Source organism: Rhinolophus sinicus, linkage group LG07 (genome assembly GCF_036562045.2).
Source record: "Rhinolophus sinicus isolate RSC01 linkage group LG07, ASM3656204v1, whole genome shotgun sequence".
In the NCBI taxonomy this organism is placed as follows: Eukaryota; Metazoa; Chordata; class Mammalia; order Chiroptera; family Rhinolophidae; genus Rhinolophus; species Rhinolophus sinicus.
Window position 1 is genome coordinate 99,307,568 of NC_133757.1, and position 22,713 is coordinate 99,330,280.

The window sequence follows — 22,713 nt, forward strand, 5'->3', positions numbered from 1 at the left end:
AGAACTTGCCAAAAGTCACACAACAAAACCAGTAGTCAGAGATGAAACTTAAGTTTAAGTGGCTTAGAAGCCAATCATAAAGTAATGATAAAACATGTTTATATCCTGAAAACAAGTGTCAAAAACTAGATAGAAAAAAGAACAAGTCAAAAGAAAAACAAAACCCAGTATTTGTTCCACTGTCCTCAGTGGCCCCATTCGTGTATATGTACATCCCAAGTCAGTCTTCATCACTGACTTTATTTTCTACATTTTTAAAACTTGGTTCAAACTGACTTCTGGTTGTTCCAAAACTTTAATCCACTTTCAAATGGTGACGGTTTGTCCCCTCATTTTACAGATATGAAAACAGAGGTCCAGAGAAAGTAAGTGATGTGACCTAGATAATTCTAAAAGATTTCTAAATATGTTTCAATTAGTGTCAGACAGTCTTAAATGTGGCTTCACGTAGGAGGAGAACACTAATTTGATTTACACAGTTTTAGAAGCCAGTCTCTATAGCACGGTATAATAGAAGGGATAAAAGCAAAGACTGGTTTACAGTCAGACTGCTTGGGTTTGAATCCCAATTCTAGCACTCACTAGCTATGAAACCGTGGTTCCACGCCTCCGTTTCCTTACCTGCAAAACGATGATCCCAAAATTGTTCAGAGGAGTAAACGATTTAACAATATATAAAATGCTTAGAACAGTGCTGGGAGTATTACATGTGCTCGGTTAACAGGTAACCACTATTATGATTACTTTATAGTCATTCTCAAAGGCAAAACCAGACAGATGCCAGAAATAGCTAAGGACGCTCACACTCTCGTGCTCCAGAGTGAGCGGCTGCCTCTCTAGCCCAGAGCACAGTCCTGGCTTGAAGGATCCCAGTGACTTGGCTGGGTGGGGACCCATGGTTGCAGAACCAAATAGAAGGATCTTTGGGAATTTTAACCAGTTTCAAAAGGATTCTGGCCCAACCAGAATCCCCCAAATAACTTGGATGATTCTCCGTAAAGGTAGCTTGGGTTTGGCTCTCTCTGGAATTTCTAATGCAACCCTCTTACCGAATTGTTTGTGCATGGTCCAGAGATGACCAGGAATGTAACTCAAGCCCTTTCCCCAGCATTATGTTTTACTATGATTAAAATATATATGCATAAAATATATTTAAAAATTTCAAAGACTACGTAGATAAATCCCACAAAGAGGAAACTCCATGAAAGCAGGGACTTGGCCTGATTTTTCTGCTACTAAATTCCCGGTGTCCCAAAATAGTTCATGGCACATAGGAAGCATTCAATAAAGAACTTTCCTAAAGATAAATTAATGCCTAGAAAAAACATGTTTCTTGTTGTTGAATGAATCTTTTCCATTCTTTCCTTCTCTGCCCTAGGAAATCGTATATAAAGGATAAATGCATTATCTGATATCACTAAGTAGCAGTCTCAGATATGCTAATAAGACATATTTTTTAATGTGATTTTCTAAATCTAATCTGTTTAATAGAAACTGCTAATTATTGGTATTTTAGAAAATAGAGATTTTGTTATTGAAGTACTTTAAGTTGTTTAAGAAAAGTACATTAACCCATACAAGGCACAACATTTTAAATATAATCTTAAGAGTTTTATAGACTATCCCCCGAAGCCCATTTCCATGAATTGTATGTTAAGTAAAATCATAGGAATATGGACTCCACTAACTTAGAATTCAGATATAGTATACATATAAGACTAATACTAAAAAGTTTGAAATGATTTGTTCTTTTGTGAATATTGGAGAGTCATATTTGTTTTATTTTATGAACTAAGGGCTCAAAAAATTAAAGATTCTTTAATATGCCCTCAAAAGACTGCTCTGGCAAGTCTTATATTTACCATGATCCTCTAATATGCAGCACTGTGGCTAGTTAAGAATTAAAATACTTTCTTAAACATTTCATACTTTCTTAAAATACTTTCTTAGACATCATTTTTCTATTCTGGATTTAACATGTACTACATCAGAATGGAAGAACATGCTATTTCTTTAGATCATTTATGGTATGCCTGGAAACACAGTAATAATTGGAAATGGAAGTCTAATCTAATACCCATGTGACTTTGGCCAAGTCACTTATTAACCTCTCTTGTGTCTCAGTTTTCTCATCTGTAACAGACATGACAATACATACCAACCCTCAAAGGAACATCAAAAGGATAAAATAAGAATATATGTAAAGCATTAATTTGTTTTTAATTTTAAGAAAATTATAATTTGGATTTTTAAAAATAAAAATTGGCCTTCCCTCAAATATTCTGAATTAGTAAGGAATAGGTCTTAAGCCCAAGTCTACTTGGCTATCTTGTCAGAATTAGGTTTTTTTTATTTTTTTAACTTTTTAAAAATTTATTTTAAGTGTTTTTTTACAGGACCCATCGGCTGCAAGTCAAGTAATTGTTTCAATCTGCTTGTGAAGGGCACAGCTCACAGAGGCCCATGTGGGGATCGAACCGGCAACCTTGTCGTTAAGAGCACCGCGCTCTAACCAACTGAGCTAACCAGCCACCCCTTGTCAGAATAAGCTTTTAGCTTTTAATTAAAACATGCTACCAACTGAGCTAACCAGCCACCCCTTGTCAGAATAAGCTTTTAGCTTTTAATTAAAACATGCTACTATGCCAATCTTAACTGATGGTAGCTGAGGTTACAATCTTGTTGGAATTCTTCCTCCAAATCCAAATTATTTTAACGTAATCAACACAAAAAAATTTATGTGAATGTGAAGTTTGTGAACGTTGTGATAATTTACTTCAACTTACTCTTTTTTCCTACGACCATGAAAAAAACTGGCCCATTCAAAGCATGTCTTTTTGCTTCCAACCCAAAATATGGACGGAATACCAACTATGAGAGCCATTAGATATTTCATCAGAAAGAGAATCAGGTCTGGACGACTCATCTGAGTGACCTATAAGAAGGGAAAGAAAAATATCTTAAATATATAAAAAGAACTTTCTATTAAAAGCCATTATAAAATCTTTTAAATAAATAATAGTAAAATAATTCTACAAATCTACAAACATCAGTTTTCATTTAAACAGTTCTATAATTTCCTAGCTATATAGAAAAGATACAAACTCCTGAAAATTTGACAATTTTATTTTTCCAAACTTTTATTTACTTTAAGTGTTTTTAAAATAAAATACCCATCAGCTCCAAGTCAGCTGGTTGTTTCAATCTAGTGGTGGAGGGAGCAGCTCACAGTAGCCCATGTGGGGATTGAACCGGCAACCTTGTTAAGAGCACCACACTCTAACCAACTGAGGTAACCAGCTGCCCCTTGACAGTAAATTTATAATCTATACTTTGAGTCCTATATTTTTCTTATTAGCTCACATTGGATATATTTTAAAGAAAAAGATTATTACTGTAGAAATAAACCACAAATAGGAATAGAGGCTCAAGTAATACCTCTATTCTTCGTAGCCAATTTTTCTAGTCCTATCATTGGTCTTCACAATATAAAATTAGGGCAGTATTAATCTTCCCCCCCATTTTATTAATTTGTTGTTATCTTTAATATGCGCTTCCTTTTACCTACTTCATCTTTACTCTGCTTGCTCTTTTCAAGCTTCCTCTTTAACCCAAGAATTATTTATAAGTGCATTTTCTAGTTTCTAGTCAGATACGTTTTTCAAAAATTTCTTTTTATTGCTGGTTTCAAGTTCAATTACTGTGGTCAGAAAATGTGATCTACAGATTCTGATTACCTTAAATTTTGGAGACTCCTTTTGTGATTTAGGACACAATTTTTATAAGTGTTCTTTGTGTGCTAAAAAATAAGGCATATTCTCTGTTTGTTGGGTACAACATTTTCTATATGCACTAGATCAACTTCATTAGTTGTGTTGTTCAAATCTTCCCTACATTCTTAACTGATTTTCTGTTTACCTATCCATTTTAATAGAGGTATGCTCTCACATAACTGTGAACTCATCTATTTTCCTTCTAATCCTGTCAGGTTTCATTTTCAGGCCTACGTGAGGTGTTATGTAAATTCAATAATGCTCTAGCTGCTCTTTTTACCTTTTTAATGCTCTTCACCTTAAACTGTATTTTATCTGACATTAATATTGTCACATCAGCTTTTCACTTCATCACATCAGCATATTTTCCAGGTGTATCTTTTCCTATTTACCAATGTATTTCTTTCAAGTCTGTCTGTCTGGGTTATACAGCTTCTTTTAAGTGGTATATAGATTACTCCCATAAAAATGTAAACGCCATGAGGAGGCTTTCCCCCACCACCACTATTTTATCCCCAGAGCCTAGACCATTTCCTGGTACCTAGTAGGTGGTCAACACATACATACATACATACATACATTTAAAATATATACTGCGTTTCCCCGAAAATAAGACCTAGCCAAACAATCAGCTCTAATGCGGCTTTTGGAGCAAACATTAATACAAGACCCGGTATTATATTATATTATATTATATTATATTATATTATATTAATTATATTATAAATGTTTATACTGATTAATGTTTGCTCCAAAAGCCGCATTAGAGCTGATTGTCCGACTAAGTCTTATTTTCGGGGAAACACGGTACTTATACAGTTGGTATACAACTTTCTGGTACACAATCTTGTAATACTTATGAAAAAATTTAAAGAATTTCTTGAGAAATTCTATCTCAAGAAATATATCCTAAAGAAATAATAGGTCAATAATAGGGAATAGTTTAAATAAATTATGCTACATACGAATAACCAAATAAGCAGCTACTCAAAAATAATAAAGTGAAAAAAGTAAGATACAGACAGTAGTGGGCTAGTAAATATTTAACAGCTGGCTTTCTGGATGGAGGAGAGCCCTGGTTTCTGATTCTGCCCATTTCTGTGGTGTAACACACTAACTATGGCTATTCTCAAGCTACCAAGGTGATATCACTAAATATGAAGTCATGAAGAGATGCACACAATTGTTGCTTGTGAGCCTCTGTGAGTCAGTACATATAGTGCTCTAATAGATGTAGACTAACATGTCAAATATGATCACATTTATCTTTTTAAATTGAATGTAATATCTATAACATTATTTATACATAGCTCAGCTAGGACTGCTGGAAAAGGCGGAAGCAGGCTGGGGCTCTCTCTCTCCCTACTTCCCTCTCCATCTTCATTCAGCCTTTCCATATAGCTTATTACTAGCTTGGAATTCCACACACCTTGTGGTTACTAGAGGCTGGCTTCTCCCAGAGCAAGCATTCTAAGAGAACTTGGCATAGCCGCCTTGGGGTTATATATCTCCAAAGAGCAGCTACCAAAATGTTAGAAAAATATACAGGAAAGTATAAATAGTGGTTACATTGTTGGGGAGACGTGTTTTTACTCTGAGCATGTTTTACAATAATTTTTTCTTGATATTTTGGAATATTTAAAAGTGGACAAAACTATATGTATATGAGTATAACCAATACTTACAAAACATATTTAACCAGGTAAACTTTTACAATGTTAATAGAATGCCAAAAGCTCATGTGATACAATTGAAATGGATTATGGTAGACATATCAATAAACGTTCTACAAATAAATTGCTCTAAGAAATTTTCAAAAATTATATTGATATTTAATATATAGCATATAGTGAATATCATAAGTATGTAAAGCAAGCTATCTAGATTAGTGGTCAACGAGACAGAAAGCATGATGATGAATTACAAATGAATCAATGTCCAAGATTTATGTTCTGCATTTATACACAAACACATATACACACACACACAAAAACGCACAAACACACACACACGCACAAACATTGTCTGGTGACTTCCTTACATTCTCTATTATGGCACATTACTTCTTAAAGACAGATTTTCACATAATATGAAGAAACAGACATATGTAGCATATAAAAGGTTGAAACATGTCAAGTTCTCAGAACTGTGCTTGACACCTAATAAATGCTCAAACATGTGGTGCATGGAGCACGACTGTCTCAGAAGAGACTAAAATCCATAAATGAAGGCAATCGAGGCAGAGAAGGGAGACAATCAGCATTCACTGTAAGCCTTGTATCTTGATTATTGTCCTTCTTCCACGTCAGCCTGGCTAACTGTGTACCGCGTACATTCTATCATCTGAACAACTGAGCTCCACTGACAACACTCTAATTTTAATCCACAGAATTTTGCAATATGATTTTATTCAATCACAATATGGAAAATATTTTCCAATGTTTTGTTTTTCCAACTTACATCCATAATCCACCAACGACCCTGGGGCTTAAATTCTTTTTAATTAAATAGAAAAAAACTATTCATGCTAAAAGGGAAAAAAGCATTGCAAAAAAGGAAAACCACCAAAGGCATATTTATGGTTATTGTGGTGTCCTACATTTAATTCTTATTTCTGAGACTTTGGCTTTGAATCAAGTTGGCAGAGTCCTTGGCTTTTTTCCCAATCATGCAGAATCTATATTTTACTAATGGAGACACATATTGTATTAGTGTTGCTTTCATTTTAAAAAATAGATTAATTACAAAAAGTTTGGCTTATATTGAGCCTCTGGTCATTTAAACCTTCATAAAAATAAACTATTGTATCAGACTCATGCAGAATCTGTCATGTTGATAAGCAACAACAGTTCTAAAATGGAGGTCTTCTGATTCCAATTTTTTTTGCACTTACTATACTATATTGCTTTATCTGCCTTTACTTTTATTCTGCTTTGAAAAGTCACCCAATCACCCTATCAGATATAAAGAGCTATCATAATGCTATCGTAATTAAGACAACGATAGAAGATTAAACAAGGGCAGAAAACAGACCATGGAAAAGAATTGCAAAATAACTTTCACATATGGAAACTTGATATGACAGAAGTAGCATTACAAATCAGTGGAGAAAAGATGGACTAGTCATTAAATGGTGCCAACTGGATATCTACATATTTTTAAAATGGTACTTTTTAAAATATGGTAACTTTTAAAAATGGTAATTTTTTTCTATAGAAAATAAATTCTATAGATTAAAAACCCACATCTGAAAAGCAGAACTTTAAAACTGCAGAAGAAGATTTTTTACGAACTTGGAGTAGAGATTTCTTAGATACAATTTAAAAAGAAAAAAGAAAACGATGGGTAAGTAATACACAAAAATTTTTCAATTCTGCTCATCAAAAGGCATGATTTAAAAAGTGAAAAGCCATGCTAGATCTATGTAATGCACAGAACTGATAAAGAATATGTGTGTATATCTTTGTGTCTGTATAAACAAGCAATTCACAGAAGAGGAAACCTAAATAGCTAATAAACATGAGAAAAGAAGTTCAATCTCACTAGCAATCATGGAAATACAAATTAAAATAGCTGCCAATGAGGACTGCCAATAAGACTGGCAAAAATTAAAAAGTCTGATGATACCAAGTTATGGTGCGGATGTAGAACAAGAAATCTCTGTACTTTCATATGGGGTTCTAAATTGCTTCAACAGCTTTGGAAAGCAATCTGGCAACGTCTGGTAAAGTGAAAGATTCATGCAAGTATATTTTATGACCCAACAATTCCATTTTTAGGTATATATTAACAGAGAAACTCACCTGGATGCATAAAAATATTCATAGCGTCATTATTTATAACAGGAAAAACAAGGTACAACCTAAATATTCATTAAGAGTAAAACAGATAAACAAATGTGATATATTCATACAATAGAATGCTGAACAGCAGAGAAAGCAAATAAACACATACATATTACCATAGACAAATCTCACAAACATAATGAATGACAAAACAAGCTGCAAAAAATACACACAGATTTGACACTACAAAGTTTTAAAATACTTAAATACTATATATGATTTAGTAAAATACATATGAGTAAATACATAAGTAAATACACAAAACACCAAATTTGGGATGATAGTTTAGAAGGGAGATTAGATCACTGAAGGGGACCTCGTGTTTTGTTGGTGTTTTCTTCATTAAACGGATGGTAGATCTATTGGTGTTCAATGTGCATTATTATTCTTAATACGTATCTGTATGTCAGAAACATTTATAATACCTTTTAGAAAGAAAGGACAAAAAGAAAATCAGGGCTCCCACAATTACAACATACTTCGTTCCGCTCAAGGAGGCAATAGTTTTTAAATTAAAGCATCTCTCGATAGGTTAAACAAAGTAAAGCGCTAGAAAGTAATTCACTTAACTAGATCTGTATGTATATGTCTTCCTTTTACTCTCTAAATTTATCTTCTCCCATAACTGGCCCACCAATTTCACTGGCCCACCTGTGAAAAATAAGTATGTTAAGCTGGGGTTTCAATTCCTAAGCTTTCCTTCAATCATTAGAGAAAATCATAATATACAAACCCCACATTTCAAATATTTTGCAAATAATCGCCTTTTCTTTTCCAAACACAGAGACTACCTCTTTAAAAGAATTCTTTGTTCTAAATTCAAGAATGGCTAATGGCAATAAGGAAAGTTAAACAATTTACATCCTAATTAACTTGACCAGTGACTGCTGTAAAACTCTGTGTGATGTCAACTTTTAGGTTAAAAAAAAAATTAAAGAACAAATTTTTATCCCACCCTTTAAGGAACACACAGCTTCCCACGTAAGAGACTAGATAGGCAGAGATGAGAAAATGGCTTGATGAGTAAAATGACAGGAAATAAAGCAGAGCTTGCCTGGTTAGTAAGGAATTGATTGATACCGAGCATAATGCTCAGAGAACTAACCAGAGAATATCATCACAAAGATTTATCATGACATCTGGATATATTGTGCCTATTATTAAATTAACCTCACAGAAAATTCACAAATAAGGTAAGAAAAGGCTTAACACCAAAATTCACTCAAGAACTTAAAAAGAAAACAGAAATAACAGTTATCTCAATTCTATTCTATAATTCCTTTGCTTTGATGGTATTAAGAAATAGAAATTTTCACTCCTTCAGAAGTTACATTTGATTAAGCAAAGGGCAACACCTTGAACTTTCATCCAAATTATACCTGAGGAAAAAAATGATCATCACTGTCACTTTAGCTTTATGAACTAGAAATAACTAGAAAATGGAACAGTATATTATACACATACACTTTACAATAATGAATGCAATAACTGGGAAACAAGTAATTAAAAACTCTGGAATTTATGCTTTATCTTGATGCATGTAAAGAACTCTGAACATCCTTCACAGTATAATGATACTCATTCACCATGTAAAAAGCATAACCTTTCTTTTCTTGGATTAAAAAAAATAAACTATTGGTTTTTCCCCAAAACAAATCAAATGAAAGGTAGATCATTTTGAAAAGTTCCATTCTCTCTTCCAAACATGAACTGCAGAATAATTAGAAAACTTTTTTTTAAATTAGTTTGTTATTAAGTATAGAATGAAACAGAAAATATGGTTTACACTTTGCCAAGCATTACCACAGCAGATCAATTTCCTCAGCCCTGTAAAAACTATTTAGGGGATAGACCACATTCAGAAACGAGTTCTTTGAAACTCTTCAAAATTGTTTTGCAATCTCATGGTTTACTACAATAAGACATTAATGAAGAAGATACAAATAAATGGGAAGATTTCATGCTCATGGATTAGAATATTGTTAAAAGGTCCACACTTCCCAAAGCAATCTTACAAATTCAACGCAATCCCCATCAAAGTTCCAATGGCATTTTTCACAGAAATAGAACAAGCAATCCTAAAATTTGTATGGAACTACAAAAAGACTCCATATAGCTAAAGCAATCTTGAGAAAGAACAACAAAGCTGGAGGCATTACACTCTCTGATTTCAAACTCTGTTACAAAGCTATAGTAATCAAAACAGTATGGTATTGCATAAAAATAGACACATAGATCAATGGAACAGACCCCAGAAATTAACCCATGTATACATGATCAATTAATTTACAACAAAGGAGCCAAGAATATACAATGGGGAAAGGACAATCTCTTCAAATAAATGGTGCTGGGAAAACGGGACAGTCATATGCAAAAAAAAAAAAAGAAAAGAAACTGGACCATTCTTACACCATTCACAAAAATTAACTCAAACTGGATAAAAGACTTGAGGTGTAAGATCTGAACCCACAAAACTCCTAGAAGCAAACATAGGCAGTAAGCTCCTTGACATCAGTCTTGGCAATAATTTTTGGATCTGACACCAAAAGCAAAAGCAACGAAAGCAAAAATAAACAAGTAGAACTACATCAAACTAATAACTTCTTCATAGCAAAGGAAACCATCAACAAAACAAAAAATTAATCCCAGTCAATGGGAGAAAATATTTGCAAACCATGCATCTCATGAGCAGTTAATATTCAAAATATATACAGAATTCATACAACTCAATAGCAAAAAATAATCCATCTGATAAAAAAAATGGGCAGAAGATCTGAATAGGCAGGTATGTTTCCAGAGATACATATGGCCAACAGGTATATGAAAAGGCACACAACATCTCTAATCAAATGTAAATCAAATCATAGGGAGATATCTCCTTCCCATGTGTTAGAATGGCTATTATTAAAGACAAGAAATAACAAGTATTGGCGAGGATGCAGACAAAAGGGAACCCTTGTGCATTGTTGGTGAGAATGTAAATTGGTGCAGCCACTATGGAAAACAGTATGGAGGTTCCTCAAAAAATAAAAAATGGAACCACCATATGACTCACCAATTCCACTTCTGGGAATGCATTCAAAGAAAATGAAAATACTAATTCACTGTGCACGCGTGCACACGCGCACGCACGCACGCACGCACACACACACACACACACACACACACCATGGAATATTATTCAGCCATAAAAAGGGAAATCCTGATATTTGCAATAATATAGATGTACCTAGAGGATATTATGTTAAGTGAAATAAGTCAGAAAGACAAATACTTTATGATCTCATTTATATGTGGAATGTAAACCAAAATAAAACAAAAAAAACCTAGTTCATAGATACAGAGAACAGATTGATGGGCCAGAGGCAGGGGGTAGGAGAAATGGGTTAAGGTGGTCAAAAGGTACAAACTTCTAGTTATCAAATAAGTCATGGGGGTGTAATGTACAGCATGGTGACTATAGTTAATACTGCATAGTATATCTGAAAGTTGCTAAGAGAGTAAATCTTAGAATTTCTTATCATAGGAAAAAAAGTTTTGTAGCTGTGTATGGTAATGGATGTTAACTAGACTTAGTATGGTGATCATTTCACAATATATACAAATATCAAATAATGTTGTTTTGCTTTTTCAATTAGTTTTAGATCAAGGCTAGGAAAGCTCTCCGAACTTTTCATTAAGAATATGACATGCATAAAACATGGTTTTACGGTTCTAATTTATGTTTACAGGTATAAAGCAAAAGTTACGACATTCAGTAGCAAAATACATGGTTAACTATCCTTTCTGGGTCTTAAGGTCATAAATGGTTATGAAAAGATGGGAATTAAATTTAGTGACCTCCTACTGTATGCTGGGTTCTTTTAAGTATATTGTGATTTATTTCTCAGAACAATCTTACAGAAAAGTAACTGGATATATAAGAAACTACACCTGAAATCTATGTAATTTTACTAACAATTGTCACCCCAATAAATTAAAAAGAAACTGTATATAGTGGTTACTGGAGGTGATGGAGAAGGGGTGAAAATTGAGAATATGAGGATAAGAGAAGGAATAATGCTTTTCACTATATATTTTTAACATAAATCATGCTAAGACATCACCTGTTCAAAAAATTAAATTAAAAAACAATCAGAATTCTAAAAACCCTAAATAACAAGAGGCCTATGATGGGGAGACAGCAAAAAGAAACGGATGGTGGGGAAGAGCATTTGGTAAGGGTTTCTAGATCACCATTAACCGATTTCTTACGAAACTCACTGATTCCAGCATTAACCCAATTCTTGTCTATACATACATTTTGTCATGTTTTTTTCCTACTGGATTTTAAGTGTATTTTTTAAACACACAAATTACATTATGATTAGTATTTTATAGAAATATTTGTTTAGCTTTATATACATGTTTACTTTATTTCACCATTTCTTCTTTCACCTCCTACTTTCCTTCAGAGATCATTTTCATTCTTCTTCAAATACAACCTCGAGAAGTTCCTTAAGTACAAGTCTCTTGGTGATAAACTCTGGATTTTTGTTTAAATGGAAATGGATTTATTTCATCCATGTTCTTGAGAACAGGTTGAGTTCTCCAGAAGATGCAGAGATGAAGTTTGGAGTGTAAGATGTTTATCAGCAAATAGTATCTGTGAAGGAAAGGGAGTGGGCAAAGGAGGAAGCCGACCTGCCCTGCGTTCAGAAAAGCCTCTGCCAAACAGGTAGGGAGTTCTGGAGCAAATAGTGACCTTCAGAGGGTCTCAGGCTGGGCCAACAGCCAGGCCTTCTTAGCCCATCGAACAACTGCTGGTTGCAGGCAGCCCCGGGAAGGGCATCACCTCAGATAAGGCAGCTCTCTGTGGCCGAAGGGTGTCTGCTGACCACATGTCTGCAGCCGAGCAGCAAGTCTTTCTTTGCAGGAGATCTGGCAGTGTGTCTCCATGTCTACCACATGTTTCACAAGGTACGATTTTCTGGTTGAAAAGTTTTTTTCTCTCAGTATTTTAAAGATAATACACTGTCGTCTGGTTTTCACTTTTGTTGAGTGCTCTGCTGTCATTTTAACTGTTGGTCTTTTTAGATGACCTCCTTTCTTTGAGACTGCTTTCAAGATTTTTATCTAGGGTGTTGTGCAGTTTCACCAAACTGTGGATTTCTTTTTATTTATCCTCCTAGGGGTATGTAGTGCCTCCTTGATCTGTAAATTCATGTGTTCAGCAGTTTTAGAAAATGTGCAGCCATTATCTCTTTAAATAGTTTCTCCTACATTCTCTCACTTTCTTCCTCCTGGGACTCTTAGGATTAGACCCTCTCATTCTGTCCATCATTTCTCTTAACATCACTTTCATATTTTCCTCGTGTCTCTTGCTGCACTCTGGATAACTTTATTTTCACCTACATATACTAGTTCATTCAATTTCTCTTCCAACAGCGGTATAAACTGTTTTATGTTTCAAAAATTAGAGTTTCTATTTCTAAAATTGTTTCTAGAAATACAATTTTTTAAAACACTGTTATTTATTCCAAGTAATTTCTTACAGATTGGTAAACTTTGTCACTGTATCTGTTATTTCACAAATATTACATCTTTGTCTATTATTCAGTATCTGACAATTTCCATACCTGCAGTTCTAAGTCTGACGTTGTTATGTCCAATGACTCGCATTCACAGTCGCTTGTTTTCACATATGTTTGGTGGCATTATATTGTGAGCTATTTGGTTAATCAATTCAGTGGGAATCCTGCAGAAGGAATTTGCTTCTGCTGATTGCCAGGAGGTACAACTAACCTGGAAATACTTCAGCCTAACACTGGTGATTTAGGCTCGCAATGGGGTTCCTGGCTCTCTTTCCCAATTTTCCAGCTGGCCCAAGTCTCCATTTCCACCAACAGCAACCATACCTCAGTGACCTGTCCCCTCCCAGCTGCCTGACAGCCGCTGCATGACCAGCCCTAGATGCTTATTGTGCTGGCTCCACTTCATAGTTATTTTTGAAGTGGGGCACTCTTTGGAGATCTCCCCTAAATCATGTAAGATCCTTGACATCTCAAATAGTGTGTTCTTTCCAGATTTTATCGGTCCAGACTTCAATTGTTGATGTCCCTATTCAGACACTGTCAGAAGGCATATTGTCAGAACGGAACTTGAGTGTATTATTTTCCTAATGTTCTACTTTGAGACAAACTTCTTAGCTTTCTTTAGCAAACTTATTAGCAAACTCAGTGATCTTAACGCAGTTTGTAAAGTCACTGACAGAACATTTGTATTCATCACAGGAAATAAAACGGAAGATTTCATATTTGATGTGATCAGGCAGGTGGTTAGCAGGGGAAAAAGAAAAAAGCCCACGTAAAGCAGAAAAATCACACACACAAAACCCCCGCCCCCATATTCATTTTCACTTAAAATAGTTACTCATCTGATTAAGGGCAAGCCTTTTGATTGCTGGTCTGCTAATTAGGATTCCAGTTTTTTCTTGCATGTTTATTCGTCATCCATGATTTCCAGTTTCTATTTATTTAAAGTGAACAGAAAACCCAAATACTTACAAAGCAATCAAAATCAAAATCCTATTTTTACAATCTCCTCAACCAAATCTTTGACAACTCATCATTCCCATACCAACTTCAATAATAATCTTTAAAAAAAAAAACCAACTTGAGTCTTTCCAAAGCAATCAACTTAGTTTTCACGATAACAATGCTTTTTTTTCCAACCCATACTTCATTGGTTTACCAAAAATTTAACTCAATTCTGTATTGAAGCAACACATACTACTGATATAAACAGATTTTAGAATAAACAATAAACTCAGAGTAGACATAACGAACACCATTAACACATAACTACTGGCAAGAAGAGGAGTGCGCAGGCACTCCAGCCAGCCTTTTACCCCAAGCATCCCACAGGCACTGCGCATCAGTTAATTTTATAGACGTCCGGGGAAGTATCTTCTAACCCAGCAAGCCAGCTAATCTGAAGTCAGTTATTCTGAGCATAACTGGTACCTGTTTATGGCTCTAGTATCAGAAGGAGCTCAGTGTCACCTCCTGGCTCTACCTCTTGACAGCGAGGTGTTCAGAGTGGGCCAAGAACAAAATGGAGTCGTCCAAGAGGACAAACAAGCCACTGTACCAACACATGGGTGTTTTGTAGGAGGAGGAAAAGAACTGTAAAGGACTGAGTGAAAACTCTTAATCACCCTCCTCCTCTCCCTTCCCTTGCTAACGTGTCCCTTCCCTCGCGAGGCCTGCTAGAATTAGGGAGGGGCCTGGGACAAAGGAGGAACGGAAAAGGGTGGCTTATGAGGCTCAGCTTTAGGCCTTAGGGAGAAGAAGTATCACTTTCACATCAGCACTCACTTTCTCCAATTATGGTGCAAGCAGTAAGCCTCAGATAGGGCCAAGACCAGAAGTAGACCTAGGACAAAATGTATAAAACAGGCAATTTTTGGCCTTTCTTTTGTTAAAAAAGGGAAGAGGAACTCCTCTAGACAGACAGTCTCTCTCTCTCTCTCTCTCTCTCTCTCTCTCTCTCTCTGTGTGTGTTTTGAAAGAAAGCACTGTATGCAACTAGTCAAGGATTTGGGTTTCAGAATTGTAGCCACCATTCTCTTTCCATCAAATATGCAAAACATACTATAATGTTCACATAGGAACTTGTATTTGCATGCAATACTGTATTTGGTGGTAATTTTAAAACATCACTTATTTTTATTTTTCCATAGTTACCTTTTGGGATTAAAATGCTATGTTTTATTTAAAGGTAAAGACGACACATCTACTTAGGAAATTGTTAGAGTGATTATCTGGTCACTTTTAAACTCTAGGGCATCAGGGAGGCTTTTCCTACTCATAAAAAGACATACTTTAACTTGGCTATGAAGAATTTTCATTGGAAGTGCTAGAAAAATAAATGTATTCTTCTAAATTAATCTTTGTATACTTAACTAATAAACAACTTTACATTTTTAGCCATAGTATAATCAATATCATAATCTTTAAAGTGTTTTCACTAGGTTTCACCATATTTTTTAAAGGAACAAAAGAGTAAGAACTCATAAAAAATTGTACTTTCATCACAGAATTACCTTATTTCCAGACTATTAACTCCTTCAAGATAGGAGCTGTGTCTTAGTCTCTCTTGCTTCTTCAACAATCGTCAATACGCCAGAAGGGCAGATATAAAATAAATGGCTGTTGTGTTAATGAGTTTTATAAAGGAAGGGAAAAAATAAACTGTGGCTTATGGGAGAAAGGTTTCTAGATTCATTTTATATTAGGCTTGAGGAGAACCTTAGAGATTATTCAAATCAATTCCCCTAATTTTAGAGACAAAGAAATTATAAACTGAGTGACTGAAGACAAAACTAGTCAGGTCTAGGGTGTGTCTCCCAAATACTCAGACCAGTGTTTTCTGCACAAGAGGGATGAAGTAATTGTAAGAATGTAGGTTTCATATCCTACATTCAAAGACAATTCATATCCCAGCTCTCTGTCACTTACTGTATGAATTTGGATAAACTATATTGTATAATATATATATTGTATATTGTATAATTATGAGACTCAGTTTCCTCATTTGTAAACTGAGTACAATCTAACTTACTGGGCTATTGTGAAAATTAAATGAGATAATGTATATAAGTTGCTGCGTACAGAACCTGGTGCATAGTACTCAGAAGTAACTAGAAGCTTCTGTGATTTATATTATGTTGCTTCTATTTTACCATTCCCATAAACTACTGAAATTATTTACTTAAGTTGGTGTGGTGATGATTTCAAAGACTGTTGGAAATAAGATTTACTGGCACGTCTTTATTATAGTGATGTACGATATGTATTTTTATTTACTTATTGTAATAGAATAGTACTAGATATTATTTTAATACCATTATGCAATAGAGTAAAATGACGATCCTCAAAAGTAGTAATGAGAATGAAAGTGACAATTTACACGGGACAGAAAAATGCCACAGGCCACCAACTGCTGTTATGAAAGAATTTTCAAAGGTGATATAGAACAATGCTTGCTATATAACAGTAGGTTGGCAAACTACAGCCTGTAGCCCAAATCTGCTACAACTGTTTTTGTAAATAAAGTTTATTGGAACAATTTAATTTGCTTATATATCATCTATGGCTGCTTTTGTATTACACCAGCAGAGCTGAGTAGTTGCAACTAAAACCATACGGCAGGCAAAGCCTTGAACATTTACTATCTGACCTTTTACACAAAGTTTGCTGTTGCCCTGCTGTAGATCGTGGCAAATACATTGAATTTTTTCCTAAAATGTGTAAACCATTTATTTGTCCACCAGATACATCTGCAGTTAAGATTTAAATTTAACTTATGGCTTAGGCTACTCTGTTTAAAAGAAGCCAGAATAATATTACTAATTTGTATGTTCTAATGTATTTATCCAAAAGGGCCATTTGACAGCATTTTACCACCTACACGTAATAGTATTCAGTTTGCTATAAATTTCTTTAATATTCTGTATTTCTGTAATATAATATTTTCCTACAAAACAAGAGATTTAGAATATTTTTTCAGGGAATTCTTACTCTTCCTCTGTTATAGACCCTAAACAATTTTGAGGAAGAATTGATTTGGTGCTAAGAAGTCACAGGCAGGATATTTAACCACTTTAAATATTAGTAGCAGGAAAAAAAGATTACTAGCACTATATATTTATACAGAAATATTTACTGTTGCTAATGTTGGAAGTGTAAAACATACCCATAAACAATGCTGATTCCTTTTGGAATTGTCTGGCAAAGAGAAGCACTCATCAGAAAATGAAGTTAACATCGTAAGTTAGATTTGATGTTATTCTGCTATTTTTGTGTTTTTCTGAATCAAAACTAGATAAAACAACAGATGGGTTGCCTTGTGTGCTGAAAGAACGCAAATAATGTTTTTTATTTTCTATAAAAATAATTGTTTTTGAGAATTCTACAAATGGCTGCAATGTGAATGTGATAGTCTTAGCTAAGCTGTTTGTACTATGGTAACCCATTTCTATTACTGAAAAACATGTTCTAGCATCAAAATTCTTTGGGACATATAGCAGTGGATTAGACAAATGAAAGAGATGAAATAAAAGGGTACTTTAGGAAAGGAAATGTGTTCTTTTAAAAATCATGTTTAAATGAAAGAAATTATGATTCTACTACAGAATATATAGAGATAATCCTTTTTAAAGTATGTACCTGTAGCAACAGAATTTAATATTAAAATTTTCCTTTGTGCGAGGCACCCTCGTAAGAGGTTTAATATATTATCTCATTTAATCTTCATAGCCACCCATAAGGTAGATATCACTGTATGTAACATATTATTTCCTGCATTTTACGTTGGGAAACTAAGGCTCAGAATGTTAGAGACAGGACATAAACCCCACCTGTCTGACTTTATAGCCAATGTTTTTAATCAATGTGTTATACTCAAATGCTTTTCTAGAAATATCAACAACCTCTGAGACCTGTAACACCTTCATAAAATGCTTTGAGCATCTTAGAAGGCACTAAATAGAGGAAATCACTTTGTAAGGAAAAAAAAGTCAAGTACCTGGAAAATCACTAATATGCTAAATGATACATCAAATGGAAATGTATTCTAGGAATAAGCTTTTCTGATATTAAGCTGTAAAATATACATTATTCTGACAACTTGGGCCATATTTCATAATTAATTCTGGATTCAGGCATTAAATATTACTTTCTCAAGTTTTAATACATATTTTTAAAAAGTGTTCTTGCTAAAATCAGTTGGTATAAAACATTTTAAAAATCTAAGCAGTGAATTTCTGTTTTCAGCAAGGACATCATGTTAAATATTTTTGAATCCTTTATACAAGCCCATTTTTCTTCAAATTAGGGACTTATTAAATACATGCCATTTGCATTAAACCCAACTGGTATTTTGAAACAACATGATCAACTACTTCACAAACTGATTTTTCAAATATTTGAAAGTTTCAGTAATATGAGAAACAACTGTAAAGCAACCTCACTGATGTTTAAGCAAACATATTCCAACATTATTCTCTAAGTCACCTAGGAGGCTACTCTAAAGATAACATCACTGCTTAATACATTTTAAAAATTTCTCATTAGAAATTATCATCAGAGCCTGCTAAGTATTCTTTCAGGCAAGCTCAGCGATGGCCAAATCTTGTTCAATTATGTGTGGATATTACTTCAAATAGGAACTCAATATCTCTGTGCTCAATTCACGTCTGTATAAGAGTCCTCTAAGTAAAATTGTGAATGAAAACGAATACTAAAATTCTAACATTAGGGGCCGGCCCAGTGACTCAGGCGGTTAGAGCTCCATGCTCCTAACTCCGAAGGCTGCCGGTTCGATTCCCACATGGGCCAGTGGGCTCTCAACCACAAGGTTGCCAGTTCAACTCCTCGAGTCCTGCAGGGGATGGTGTGCTGTGCCCCCTGCAACTAGCAATCGCAACTGGACCTGGAACTGAGCTGCGCCCTCCACAACTAAGACTGAAAGAACAACAACTTGAAGCTGAACAGCACCCTCCACAACTGAGATTGAAAGGACAACAACTTGACTTGGAAAAAAAGGCCTGGAAGTACAGTGTTCCCCAATAAAGTCCTGTTCCCCTTCCCCAATAAAATCTTAAAAAAAATAAATTCTAATATTAGAAGATTAAAAAAAAAATTAAAGTAGGACAAATACTGTACGATTCCACTTACACGAGGCACGTGGAGTACAGGCATGCCTCAGTTTATTGCCCTTTGCTTTACTGCGCTTTGCAGATCATGTGTTTATTTACAAAGTGAACATAAGACCCTCCAGAAGCAAAAAGATTACAACTAGCTGAAGGCTCAGGTGACAGCATTTTTTTGGCAATAAAACATTTTAAAATTAAGGTATGTACATTGTTTTTATTTTAGACCTAATGCTGTTGCACTTAACAGACCTACAGTATAGTGTAAATATAACTTTTATATGTACAGGGAAACCAAAAAATTTGTGACTTGAGTTATTGCAGTATTTGCTTTACATCTGCTGTATTGCAGTGGTCTGGAACCTGACCCACAATATCCCCAAGATAGGCCTGTAGACAAACTCATAGAGACATAAACTAGAATGTGGTTCCTAGAGGCTGGGAGGCCGGGAGGAAAAGGGAGTTATGGGCTAATGGGCAGTTTCAGTTTAAGATGAAAAAGTTTCTGGAGATGGACGGTGTTGGTGGTTGCACAACGTGAGTATACGTAATGCCATAGAACTATACACTTAAAAATGGTTAACATGGTAAATTTTGTTACCATTTATAGGGGATATTTTACCCCATATGCCAAGAATATTTAAATTACAATTAAAAACAAACACACACACACACAGCCAGGTAGCTGGCCCTATGTCAGTGGGCTCTAGTTTGGGGGGGCTGTATTTTGCTGACACCCAAACTAGACAAGGACAATACAGAAATTTTTTTTCACAATCTATCTCACTCATGAGCCAGCCCCCGCCCTTATCCTTGGTCCCAATTACCTGTGGTCAGCCACAGTCCAAAAATATTACATAGAAAATTCCAGAAATAAACAATTCGTAAGTCTTCACTTGCACGCTGTTCTGAGTAGCGTGATAAAATTTCACACTGTCCTGCTCCATCCCACTGGGGACACGACTCATCCCTTTGTCCAGTGTTCCCACCCACTGGTCACTTAGTAGCCATCTGGGTTATAGACAGTCTTGGTATTACAGAGCTTGTGTTCAAGTAACCCTAATTTTACTTAATGGCACCAAAGTGCAAGAGTAGTGATCCTGGCAATTCAAATATGCTGAATGAAGAGAAGCTGTAAAGTGTTTCCTTTAAGTGAAAAGCTGAGTAATTGTTGTAATTGTTCTATTTTATTACTAGCTATTGTCATTAATCTCTTACTGTTCCTAATTTATATAAATTAAACTTTATCATAGGTATGTATGTATAGGAAAAAACTGTATATATAAGGTTTGGTACTATCCGTGGTTTTAAGCATCCACTGGCAGTCTTGGAACATATCCCCTGCAGATAAGGGGGGACTACTGTAGATGCAAAAATCTTAAATAAAATATAAGAACTGAAAAGCAAGCAAGAGACAAAGCTGGCCTTATTTGCAAACAACAGGATTTCTACAAAGAATATCTAAGAGAGTCCATACACAATTAGAACTAATAAAAGACGTTAGCAGAGATGCTCAATGTAAGATCGATACGCAAAAATCAATCAATGGCATTCTTGCACACCAGCAATAACCAATTAAAAAATGTAACAGAGAAAAGATCTCATTTACAATTGCAACAAAAACTTAAGGTACCTAGGAACAAATGAATGAATACATAAACAAAAATATATTAACTCAGTATTACAAAAATGGCAATTTTCTCCAGATTCATTTAAAATCACGAACAAGTTCAAATCCCAACAGTGTTTTTCATGGATTAATTGATTCTAAAAGTCATCTAGAAAAGTGCAAAGAATGGTTAAAATAATTTTGAAGAACAAGAACGTAGGTAAAATGTAGAACTGACACAAAGTTATGTAAATAGACCAATGGAAAAAAAGAGAGAACCTAAAAAGGCAACTTGTCTATGACAATTCAGAAGGGCTAGTTGATAAATGGTACAGAAAGCATACTGCTTATTTATATGGAAAAATAAAATCATGTAACTAATAACACAGACAAAAATTAATTTCAAGGAATTAGAGCTATGAATCAAAAAAATCGAGTTTTAAAAACTGCTAGAAAAAATAATGGCAGACCACTTTTACGACTTTTAGAGGCAGGGAAGGATTTCTTAAAATACAAACGACAAAGAAAACACAAAGTTAAAAGACAAGCTACAGAGCAGGACACGATATCTGCTATACAAATAACTGACAAAGAATTAATGCCAAGAATATTTAAATTACAACAATGAAAGGCAAATAACCTAACAGAGTAATAGACAAAGGTAACAAATAGGCAAATCATGGAAGAGAAACCCCAACTGGTCAATAAACACATGAAAACATATTCAACCTTATCAAACTAATACTCTACTGAGTATAAATTAAAATAATCACTTGAGATGTCGGTATCTTACAATGCAACAGTTTCACTTTGGGGTATATACACCTCCATTGAAATTCTTGATCATGTGCAAGGAAGATAGGTATTAAAAGAACATTCACTGCAAAATGGATAATAGCAAAAAACCTGGAAACCATATGTCCCTTAACAGAATAATGAACGACTAAATTGCAGTATATTTATACAGTAGACTACTCTACTGCAATTACAATAAACAAATTGGTGGCATACATATCAACATTTATATTCTTGAAAACATAAAATTGAGTTAAAAAAAGCAAACTACAGAATAATCTCATATGGATTTTTAAAACTTGCAAAAGAGCAAGTTTTATAGATACATAAATATTCGGCCACAGTATAAAAATATTGGGAAGAATGACAAATATCAAACTTATGAGAAGGGTTACCTCTGGTGAGGGAGAAGGGAATGGGATTATGGAAGGGAACAGAGGAGTTCATTAACTGTGCATTTAATGACACATACATACACACATACAACATAACGTTAAGATTTCAAGATAGTTGGGTTGCGAGCACATGGATGTTTGCTATTTTCTATACTTCTGTATATTTAAAACATTAATATAAACTTTAAAAGGAAACATTTAAAAATGAACTAGAGCTACAGTATTAACATAAATATATCTCAAAAACTAAATGTTAAGTTAAAAAATCAAGTTACAGAAACAGATATATACTATAACATTTATATACTATGTAAACCAAATTCTTTCATAGCTACATTCACTCTGGTAATTGTATAGACTTTCATGGGAATGATACTCCAAATTTAGGATGATGGTTACCTCTGAGTAGGGAATAAGAGGAACAGGACTGGGGAAAGGTACACAAGAAGTTTCAGTCAAACCTGTAATATGATTTTGTTGAAAAGTCTGAAGCAAATATGGCATTTGCTAAAGCTTGGTATTGGATGGTTTAAAAAAACTCTATATTTATATATACATATATGTATATATGTGTGTGTAAATCACAGCAGCAGCAGCAATA

The 22,713-nt window shown here is 34.4% G+C and overlaps 1 protein-coding gene across 5 annotated transcripts in view; it reads right to left on the minus strand.

The window, feature by feature from the left end:
• FZD3 (frizzled class receptor 3) overlaps positions 1 to 22,713 on the minus strand; it is a 71,697-nt gene that overhangs the window by 15,129 nt on the left and 33,855 nt on the right. For all 5 annotated transcript variants that reach the window (XR_002137474.2, XM_019733223.2, XM_074338350.1 and 2 more), the window contains one exon: positions 2,787 to 2,935. Coding sequence is in view for 4 of the 5 variants with exons in the window: in XM_019733223.2 (XP_019588782.2) it covers positions 2,787 to 2,935 (149 nt within the window). In the remaining variant the exon portion in view is untranslated. The remainder of the gene's footprint in view (positions 1 to 2,786; positions 2,936 to 22,713) is intronic.